Genomic DNA, 10863 nt, shown 5'->3' with positions numbered 1-10863 from the left:
CTGCCGCTGCTTCCTGCTTATTCTGACCGCCAGGCCCCCCTCCCCCTTGGGCCAGGCGCCGCTGCAGCCGGTCAGCCTCGGTCACTCCGGCCCAGTAGCCGCCCACGGCCACGGTGCCTACAGCCAGGATGAAGATGACCACCATGTTGTAGTCAAGGACGGGCTCTGGGGGTGCATACAAGGCCACGCGGACCCCGGCGCCGCCATGGGTGTACCTGAGGATGTCGAGCATGTCGATGTCGCGGAGCACGGCCACGGGGATGGTGAGGTCTGGCAGGGGCTTGTGGCGGTCCCGGGTCGCCGGGGTGCTGTCTGAGCGCTGTTGGCCGCTGACCTGGCTCACGATGAGCAGCCCGTGGGCTCCTCGGGCCTGAGCCAGCCAGCCTTTGGCATAGAAGCTGCAGTTACCCCTCATGACCATGGCGGTGGTCTGGCGGAGGGGCCGCTGGCTGGGGGAGCCGGGGTGGGCCTGGTGGGGGGAGTCCTCGCCTGGGCACCAGGGTGCATGGGTGCCATCGTGCAGGGGCAGGAGTGGGGCATGGTGCAGGTCCCGGGGCAGGGTGACATAGTCGGAGCGGAACAGGACACAGTAGTCCTTGCTCCAGTTGCCCGACACCACGCGGACCACAGCATACTCCCCCCGGGCCACGGTCCTGGCAAAGAGGAAGAGGAATAGAAAGAAGAGGGAGCCCAGGCACGCCATGCTCCTCAGGCACCGACCACCGCGTCCCCGCGTGGCAGCTGCCCACAGCCCACTGCCCCCTCGGGGGGCCGGGTGTGGCCCTCTGTCACAGAGCAGCAGCTTTGTCTTCTGTCCAGGAAGCCAGGGCCACACCTATGTAGTCACAAAGCTGTGCAGCCTCTCGGAATCCTGTCCCCCAACCCTGCCTCTGGGTGGAGAGGTCATCTGGGTCCCCATACTCTGCCTAGCTCCCAGTGGAGCTGGACCGGCTAATTTGAAACAAGAGGTGAGAGGATGGGGTCGAGGACCCCAGACAGGATTCTGGAGCCACCTTGCCCCTTACACACTGGGCAACCCGGGCAGAGGCCTCTCCTCTCTGTGCCTGTTTCTTTAACTGCAGAGAAATGAGGACGTTAGACCAGACAGTTTCCAAGGCCCCTGGGAGCCCTGACCTCAGTGATATTGTGCACTTTTATTGAACTCTTACTAAGTGCCAGGTTCTTTACCTGTACTCACAGCACCCTGCAAGGAGGTATTACTACACCCATCCAGCACGAGGCTGTGAGCTGTCTTTTAAATCATGCCCCTTTGGGCAGGCACGTGACTGGAATTTTATTCCCAGGCTCCCCTGGATTTAGGAATGGCCACGTGGCCATTTCTCACCAATGGAATTGAGCAGAAATGATGTGAGTCCCTTGGGGACCCAGACAGAGACTGTGGGGCTCCTCGTCCATCCCTTTCCTTTTCTCACAAATCAGTCATGGACAGGACACTGGCTATGGAGAGGAGGGCATTGTCCTAAGGGATGGGGAGAAAGGGAGCGAAAGGAACCAGGTCCCTGGATGTCTGCATGGAGCATGGGATGCTCACCGTGGACTGTTAGATACATTATCTTCCTTAAGCCACTGGCTTATTATGAGTCTCTTTGTTACAGCAGCTTAAACTTACCTGAATACCCCCACTTCACGGATGTGTAAACCGAGGCTCAGAGAAGCCCACCCCATGGGCCCCAGCCCCGGTTCCCAGATCCAGCTCTCACACTGGACATGACCCTTAGGTCTTGCCCTGTCCAGGGAACTGCCTGGGGCCTGCCTGTCTCCCTGACGGCTTGACTGCAGCTCTGATCTCTGGCCCAAGGCCTCACCCGCTGCCCATTCTTGTCCTTCAGGCCCTACCTCCAAGGACAGCTCCACCACGTCCAGGAGACTCTAGGCCCTGTTCTTTTCTTTGTCTTCGTTGCTGTGCATGGGCTTTCGCTAGTTGTGGCGAGCAGGGACTACTCTTCTTTGCGGTAAGCGGGCTTCTCATTGCAGTGGCTTCTCTGGTTGTGGAGCACGGGCTCTAGGAGCGTGGGCTTCAGTAGTTACAGCACGTGGGCTTCAATAGTTGTGGCGTATGGGCTTAGTTGCTCCACGGCATGTGGGATCTTCCCGGACCAGGGCTCGAACCTGTGTCCCCTGCATTGGCAGACGGATTCTTAACCACTGTGCCACCAGAGAAGTCTCTGGGTCTTTTAAAAAACCAAAGACTAAGACAGCTACTGGGGTAGTATTATAAAAAAAATAAAATAAAACAGATAATAACAGGTTTGGGCACGGATATGGAGAAATTGGGATTCTCATATGTTGCTGGTGGGAATATTGTAAATGGTACAGTCACTGTGGAAAACACTTGGCCGCTCCTTGATAAGTTAAACAGAAAGTTACCATATGACCCAGCAATTCCACTCCTGGGCATATACCCAAAAGAATGGAAAACAGGTGTTCAAACAAAAACTTGTACTTGAATGTTTGTAGCAGCACTCTTCACAATAACTTGGAATAGATGACAAGAACCCAAATGTCCTTCAGCTGATGAATGGATAAAGGAAGTGTAGTCTACCTGTACAATGGAGTATCATTCTGCCCTACAAAGGAATGAAGTTCTGATGCACAGTACAATGTGGATGAACCTTGAAAACAAGCCAGACACAAAAGGACAAATATCACATGACTCTACTTTTATGAAATATCCAGGATAGGCAAATCATAGAGACAGAAAGCAGGTTGGTGGTGGCTGGAGGCTGGGGGAAGGGGGGATGGGGAGTGACTGCTCAATGCGTCCGGGGTTTCATTAGGGTGATGAAAAAGTTCTGGAACTGGATAGAGGTGATGGTTGCACAACATTGTGAGTGTATTTAATATGTTGAATCGGTTGAAATGCTAAGTTTTATATTGTGTGTGTTTTACCACGATTTTAAAAAGAACAAAGCCAGGAGCAGCCCCGGTCCCCTCCAGGGCACTGTGCTCAGGACAGGCCTCATTGTAATTCTTCTGGACCCAATCAGACCAGCATATGCCCCGATTTGGGGTTCAAAAACACGGGGCCCCCAGAGCCTGCTCCTGTCTCTCCCCCACCCCGATCTACCCTTAGGCTCCTGGTGGCCTGGGCTCAACGAATTCCTTTGTGGCTCTTCCTGGGACCCAGCTCACAGAAGGCTTTTGGGTGTCTGTCCAATTGCTGCTTCCCCAGATCCCCCCATCCCATCTCCCAGCACCAGCCCCCAGCCCCCAGCCATGGAATTGCTCCTCTCTGTGGCTGCTTGGTGCCCTGACAACGCCCTGCAGGATGCCCAGGTAGGCGCAGTCACACAAGTGGCCGATGCCCACTCCCCAGGCTGTGTTTCTGCTCTAAGACTCTGCATCACCCACTCTCCCCTACGCCCTCCCCAGATTCCACCCCTTTCCTTGAGGGCATCCCCCTGATCTGCAGCTTCTGTTCCTTCCCCACTGCCCCCCTTAGCTATGGCCTGGGCTCTCAGGGTCGCTGCCCAGGGCAGGCCAGGGGCAGTGTCTCTGCCTCCTGTCGGGGGATGTAGGTGGCACCTGGAACACTTATCTTTATCCACTCAGGGCAGAGAGGGCGCTGGGTCTCAGCCCAGTGGGGTTGCTCAGGAAGTGTGGGATGGTGCCCAGCTCACCGGGCCCATGCACTGCCCTTGTTTCCTGGCCCAGATCTGTCCTAGCTGCATGTTCTAGAGATGGTACAGATGCCGAGAAGGGACCAGATTACCGTCTTCTCCTTCCCCTGAAACCCCAGTAATGAAAGCAAGAGAGGCAGGAGCACGCTGCTTCTGCCCCCACCTGCCTTGGACCAGTGGGCAATGAGGCTGGGCAGCAGGCATCTGTCCTGGACCCCTTGGAGGGGCAGAGGGGGTGGGTGGCAGCCTGGTGGCCAAAAGTGGTCTCTGGAGTTATTTCCAAATGATGATCTCATTGGTGTTTTCAACACACTGAGAGCTTTGAAAGCTATACTTGCTCCAGGCCTCTCTTGACCCAAGCCTGCCCAGCAGGGTCTGCAGGGGTAGTGGGGCTGTGGAAGGTAGGAAAGAGGAGGTGATGATCTGAAATGGAGCAGGGACAGGGCTGGGGACGCCGGGAGGCAGGCAGCCTGGGACTGGCCTGGAGGCTGGGCTGACTGGTTAGGCAGTAGGCCCACCTGAGGCCACTCTTGGCGGGCACAAACTCCTGCGTCCAGCTTCGTCTCTGAATACCGTTCGTCCACAAAATCGGAGAAACTGAAGAATTTCCATAGGAAGAGGACTGGATGGAGCAGTGGGTCAGGGAGGGGAACTCTGCAAAGAACTCCCGCTGCACAGGGGTTAAACATCGTGGGGGCCAAGAGAGGCCAGACTGGGTTCACATCCAGCCATGCCACTGCTGGGCACGTCCCAACCTCTCTGGGCATCACTTTCCCCATATATTAAATGGGGATAACAGCTCCTTCCTCATAGGGTGGTATGAAGAGTAGATGAGACCAGTATGTAAGGGGCTTAGCAAGGGGGCTCCCGGTGAGTGCTCAGTGACAGTATTGCTGAAATGTAGGAAGCACCCCCTCTGTTTGAACCAAGGGTGGGCAGGTCGGTTTGAAGTCAGGGGGCTGGATGAGATGAGCTTGAGAGACCCCTGAGCTGGAGGCCAGTGACACCCTCACATGGGCTGGGCAGGGAGACCCACAGAGGCTTCTGGTGACCTGGGCTGTACTGTTTGCAGTTAAGCATCATTTTAAGGAGTGGAAGGGTGCAGGATGTTGGGAAGGTGGGGAAGGGGGTTGCTGGATATACAGAACCCTCATTGCTCCCACCCAGCTGGGCTTAGCAGCCAGACACTGGCCGGGCCGTCTTTGGGCCGGTTTCATCTTTGCCTGGGACACGTCCCTGATCTGAAGCCCCGAGGCCTCCTCGCTGTCCCCTCCCCCTAGAGCTGCTTTATCAATCCTGGCCTCCCCAAACCCAAGCCCAGTGACTTCAGTCAACTGATGGGGTAGAAAGAGGCCTGGATTTGGAGCCAGAGACCTTTGAGCTCAGGGGAGTCGCTTGGCCTCAGTTTTCTCGGCTGTAAAATGGGCTGGTTCTGTTCCCTACTTCCGTGAATGCTATAAAGGATTTTGTGGATTGCAAAGCAATCTACAAACATCCTCAATTAATTATTATCTGGATTCCAAAACCAACCTCCCTCCTTGATCTGCACCCTCTGCCCTGACTTCTGGTCCCAGGGTGTCTGTCAGGGTCCCAGTCTGGGTCCCATCAGCAGCAGGGGGACTGAGGAGGCCTTGCGGGGGAAGCCGAGGACCCCAAAGCAGGGGCTATACCTTCACACTCAGGGAGGGGGGAGCCAGAACTGGAAAACCCAAACCCCACAGGGTGGTTTTTCCTATACTGGTGATCTGTGCCCATGAGGGAGGGACCCAAGGAGAAAAGGGTTCAGGTGGGGGAACTTTTAGGGAACTGCAGCCTCTGAGTGTGGCATGGAGAAAAATTCTTCCCAGCTTGAGAGAGGGGCCTGTCCCGCAGTGATCCCCACCCTGCAGCTGCTCGGCCCCTTCCCACAGTGGGGTGACATGTGTGTCTGTTGGCCCATCACACGGCCACAGCCCCAAGGGACCTCCCTTCCCACCCACCCACAAGTCGAAGCTCAGGGCAGAATATGACCCTCAGAAATCCCATCGGGGGCCTACCTTGACTCCTGCCCTGCAGCCCATGGAAGGGTTAAACTCGGCACACCTGCCCCTGGCAGGAGGGGCTGCAGTTTTCTGCAGCCCAGTTGTTTCCAGCTGTGCTGCAGCAGCCCGTCTACCCTTACAGTCTCTGGACGAGAGGGATCCTGAGGTTCATCTGAAACAGTGCCCATGGCCCAGGGACCCCTTGCGACTTCTGTGATGAGCCCCAGCCTCGCCTTGGATGTCCTCCCATGACCTTCCAGAGCCGGCAGCTCTGAGCTTTGCAGCCTGTGTGGCGTACGTCCTGGGGGTGCTGCTCGCCTGCCCCGTCCACAGAGCTGAGAGCACAGTAGGCATGCGAAGGGTGCCCATCAGCTAAAACAGCCCGGAGGCACAAGCAGGAGAAGGGGCACGGCCCCAGCTTGGCCCCTTCAAGACCCCTTGCCTATAAACCCCCCTCACAGTCGCCCCCAGCCCCTCTCAGGCTCCTCTGTCCTTGGGATGCCCCCAGGCCCCCACATCCCAACATTGTCCGTGAAATGCCTTGCTTTCTCACTTCTCCTTCATTGGGTGGAAGGCAACATTTAGAAAGGTGCCTCACTTGTGGCCATTTGAGACTCAAGTCACTTCTGGTACCCCTTGTCAACTAGGACCCTTTGTGTGGCTGTCCCACCCCAGCTGCTCTGGAAGCTGTCAGCATATCTCCGTCTTGGTGCCCCTGGTCCTATTCTCATGGCTTCCTCTGCTCAGCTGGTCCCCCCATCTTCCTCCTTAAGGGGACAGCGCTTGGGGAGTTAGCAGAGCAGGGTACCCCACATGGCCTTCAGGGACACCCCCAGCTCCTCCCTCGGGGAGCAGCCAGATCCTCACCCACTGGACCTCCACTGCCCCAGTCGAAGCTTCGGGGCTCCCAGCACCGTGGTCATCTGTCTGTCCTGGTGTCCTGTTAGCACACGCACCCGTGTGCACATGTGTGCGCCTGCACTCGTGCATACACACAAACCCCCGTGTGGCCCTCTTTCCGGGTCAGAGACTCAGAGGCAAGGCCCGGGCCTGAGTGTGTTGGGTGGAGCGTCTGTGCCCCAACCACCTCCTGCCCCGAGGACGTGGCCCACGTTGTGCCTGGCACTCTCCCGGACTCCGCAGGAGGTGAAGGGGTTTACTGTCCCCCAGGAGCTGGTGGATACACATCCCTCGCCCCTCGGGTGGGACGACGCAGGTGTGGGTCCCACCCAGCTCTCCCTGCTTCCGCAGCAGGACTGGCTGCAGCTGCCCATGGTGGTGGGCGTGGGCGCCCCTACCCTGGAGTTGGTTCTTGAAGCCTTGTCTCTTGGTATGCTTCTGGGGTTTCCATGCTAAAGCAGCATTCAAGCCTGTTCGGCCTCCCCTGCTTCCTAATTCCTTCCTGTTCCCAGCTTATCTCCTCCCCTGGGGCTGGGACACACTTCGGCCTGGTCCCACTGACTCACCTGTGCTCAAGCTGTGCCCGGCCCGCCTTACCTGGTCCCCACAGACCCATGGCCTTCTCCTAAGTCCTCTCCTGGACCTCAGGGACTCCCCTAGTGCCCCATCACTGGCGTGTGTCTGAGTGCCATTGGTTCCCCAACCACACGGTGGCCCTAAAGGCTGAAAGTGGCCTCCATTTCTTTGTGGTACCCTCCCTACCCAGCCCTAGCACATACCAGGCTTCACAAGTGCTGGTTGAAAGATAAACATTATTATTTACACTAGCCACCCCCATCTCCCAGCCCCACTCCCCCAAAGCCCTGCTCCGGCTGTCCAGTATCTCTGGATGTGGCTGGGTCCTTACCAGGGGTGTAAGCGGTCAGCTGGCTGGTTGCCCCAAGAGCCACTTGTCCTGCTCTGGGTAACTTGAGGCAGAGGGGGGCTGAGTGCCCCACCCTCTTCTATCTTTCCTTAGCTAATGATGCTTCCCAATGAGGTCATCCAAGAGCCACAGGGTCCCTTTGACCAGCAGAGGGGTTGCCCCAGAGGCCAGGTCACTGAAAACAGCAGGCTGGTGGCCCCCAGTATTCTCTGCCCCTCAAAGGGAGGCTGGCCTTGGCTGGGGCACACACTGGCTTTTGCTCAAGGACACTGTCACCCTCCCACCTCCCCATCGTCTCACAAAGGGGGAGACACCTGGGGCAGGAGGTTAAGGAGGGGGAACCCATGTGGGCTGTGGGGTAGTAAAGGTCCAAGGGTGCAAGGCAGTGAGGCAGGGCATTTCTGGTGGCAGTGCCACAGGGTCACATGAATTTCTGGTGGCTTGGGAGGATTTCGGTGATGTGGCCTGATGTCTGATGATGCCACCTGATTTCTAACAATGTCTGCAGGGCTTCTGACAGCATGGCCTTGGTTCCCAGTGGTATTGGAAAGCATTGCTAAGGCCTGGAGGCATCATCACGGTGGCTTGAACGCTGTCACAAGAGTTTCCCATGATGCTCCTGGAGGAGTGGATGGCCCCCCCCACAGTCGCTGAGGACATCTCGGGGTCTCCAATGGGCTGCCATCTTGTGCTCTGGAAGAAAACACCTCTTGGAGGGACCCACATGCTGCTTTGGATTCCCTGCTCTCCATCTCCACTCCATTTCTGTCCCATTCTTGGGGCAAAGGGGAGCCAGAGGCCCTGGGTCCAGCGCAGGCCTATAGGTTATCTTCCATTCATCCCGTGGCTCAGACTGCTCTCAGAGGCCTGGAACTCCTGCTCAGCTGGGGGTGCGGGAGGGGCCTCCCGGGCTCTCAGTGCCAGCCAGCTACTCCTGGGGGCACAGGGTGTGGGAGAGAGCTGGTCCCCTCCACACACAGGGCGGCCAGCTGAGCCTGGCAACCATCTCCCAAGCCATGGATCTTGGGGCCCACTCCACAGCCCTCCAGCTCAGACTGCTGTGGACTGTTTGATGCTGTGAAAGCTGACACGGGTGGGGGAGGTGGGGATGGACATGGCGCGGGCCACGCGGGCGCGGATCGAGTGCTTGTCCTGCCATCGGTGCCACCTCTTCCGGATGGCAGAGCGGACCTGTGGGCACAGAGCAGAGCATAAGGTCTGAGCCCGGGTTTCAGGACCCCCCTCTCTCCCCTAGGGCTTCCACAAGCAGCTATACAGGGGAGCCATGCACAGGGGGCCACTTCGGAGGTGGCAACATTCACATCACCAGCATTGTTTATTTGCATATTTGTTAGGACAATTTTCTCAAGCGTTCTGAGCAAGGGGTACCTTTGTCAAATCCACCCAGAGGTGCCATATGGCCTTTGCCATGAAGAATCTCTACCCTCAACCCATACACATCTCCTGCCCTCAACCTACATACACCCCTTGTCCCAGGGCTCAGCTTCCTGGTTTTCAACAGCCCATTTCACAGACTCATTGATGAGACTGGAGCCCCGGCTTCCGGCTCCCACACCTACTGCCTATGAGAGCAAAGAAGTGGGCTTGCCGCCTCGGGCAGGAGGAGGCTACGGACAGTCTCCGGTCCCAGCAGGCCTCCTGCCGCCCTGAGTCCTGGGGCCCCAGGTCCTCACCTCGCTGTTGAGGAAGCAGTAGAACACAGACACGAAGAAACCCTGGCGCGGAGGGAGAAGGCAGGTCAGGCGACGGGGGCAGGTGCGGCCCCATCCAGCTTCCGGGCTGACCCCTTTCTGTCCCCAGCCTCCCACTCCTCCAGGCCCCTGCCTGGAAGAGTCCCCACCCAAAGAGGTGCAGGGGACAGTCAGGGCTGGAGCGAGGGGCTGGGGTGGGGGACGGCCGTACCTGGAAGGATTCCAGGAAGGAGTTGACGTAGACGAAGACGAGCCGGGAGACTTCGTCCTCCGCGGGGTTCACGAAGAACAGCATGTACGTGATGCCCAGGAGGGGCAGCAGCACCAGGGTGGCCTTCACAGCCTTCCTGGGGTGGGGCAGGTAGGGGGGGAGGCCCAGAGTCACAGCCCACCCGGGAGGGGGCTGGGGCCTCTGGCTTGGTGAGAAGGACCGGGTCTGGGGGAGGGCTGTAGCAGATCCCCGGAATGTCTGAGACAAGGGGAGCTGGGGTTTCAGGAGGGACTGTCAGGCCTGGGGGGACACCCTGGGTCAGAGGCTGGGATCTCTGAAGCGCCCCATGGGTGGGGGGAGGCAGGTCTGGTTACCTGTACTGAATGGTCTCAGATGTGGTGGATGCCCGGAGTTTGGTCATGAGGATGCGGACAATGTTGAAAAGGAAGATGAAATTGATCTGTAATTTGACACACGGTGGGATGGCCTGGGCATGGGTGTGTGCAAGATGCTGGGACGGGGCAGGGACTCAGCTGTCCCAGGTCTGGTCTCCGCCCCCTTGCTGCTCTCCCTCCACCTTCATGAGCCCTTACATATTCCTGGCCCTCTGCCTGCCACTTCTAGGCAGAGGGATCCTTTTAGTCCACTGTAAGCCCTGCTTGCCGCTCTCCACTGAGCCCCTCTCTCCTGTCCCCCTACCCAAGTTCTTACCAGCAGGACCAAGATCATGGGGCCCTGGTAGATGTAGTCCGTGTACACCCCAGGCCTTTTGCCAAACCAGCACCTAGAGGGCCACAGAGGTGAGAGGAGGAGGGTCACCTGGGTCCAGTTCAGTGGCATGAGGGAGGAACAGTGCTTGGCCAGGCCAGGACTGGAGCCAAACGCCAGGATCTGGGTGCCCCAATTCCAACCCTGGCAGAAGGTCAAGATAGCTTTCCATCTGCAGAATGCATAGAATCCTTTGAGATGTAACGCTGGAAGCAGGCACTGTGGCAGGGAGGGGGATTGGGGAAAAGACCACTGAATAGAACAGGCACGGGTCCAACACACACTGCTCCCCTCAGTCCCCACTGTGTCTCTGGTGCATGCCCATGAGGGGGGCCTTGCCCTGTACGTGTCATGCAGTGACGCTCAGTAGCTAACAATCTCTGAGTTTGTTTAATGGCAGAGCCTGAACGACCTAGAGGCAGAGACTCTACAGGTCCCACCTGTCGTGAGAGGCAGAATTGCTTTTCGTTTTCTTGAGTTTCCCTCCAGCAAGATCTAGGGAGGTCTGGGGGGTGGGTTGGGATGAGGCACATAGGAAGTCCCATGTCCTTGTGCAGAGATGATGGACCCTCGGGCATGCAGATCCGCAGTACCTAGATCTCAGCATGCTTCCGTAAACAATAAACTGAGATTTTTTTTTTTTTTTTTGGCGGTACGCAGGCCTCTCACTGTTGTGGCCTCTCCC

At 57.7% G+C, this 10863-nt stretch overlaps 2 protein-coding genes across 2 annotated transcripts in view; both read right to left on the bottom strand.

The window, feature by feature from the left end:
- SPPL2C (signal peptide peptidase like 2C) overlaps window positions 1-703 on the bottom strand; it is a 2297-nt gene extending 1594 nt beyond the window's left edge. The window contains exon 1 of the mRNA XM_007456801.1: window positions 5-703. Coding sequence (XP_007456863.1) covers window positions 5-703 — 699 coding nt within the window. The remainder of the gene's footprint in view (window positions 1-4) is intronic.
- Window positions 704-8537: 7834 nt separating this feature from the next.
- Window positions 8538-10863, bottom strand: part of LOC103090142 (corticotropin-releasing factor receptor 1) — a 17846-nt gene continuing 15520 nt past the window's right edge. The window contains exons 6-10 of the mRNA XM_007456724.1: window positions 10122-10194; window positions 9785-9870; window positions 9411-9546; window positions 9182-9223; window positions 8538-8678 (exon numbers count right to left, since the gene is read on the bottom strand). Of these exons, the coding sequence (XP_007456786.1) occupies window positions 8538-8678; window positions 9182-9223; window positions 9411-9546; window positions 9785-9870; window positions 10122-10194 (478 nt within the window). The remainder of the gene's footprint in view (window positions 8679-9181; window positions 9224-9410; window positions 9547-9784; window positions 9871-10121; window positions 10195-10863) is intronic.

The sequence above is a fragment of the Lipotes vexillifer genome, unplaced genomic scaffold (assembly GCF_000442215.2).
Source record: "Lipotes vexillifer unplaced genomic scaffold, Lipotes_vexillifer_v1.1 scaffold299, whole genome shotgun sequence".
Taxonomy (NCBI): Eukaryota; Metazoa; Chordata; class Mammalia; order Artiodactyla; family Lipotidae; genus Lipotes; species Lipotes vexillifer.
Note: the sequence above shows the minus strand (reverse complement) of the source record. Positions and strands in the feature narration are given on the sequence as shown.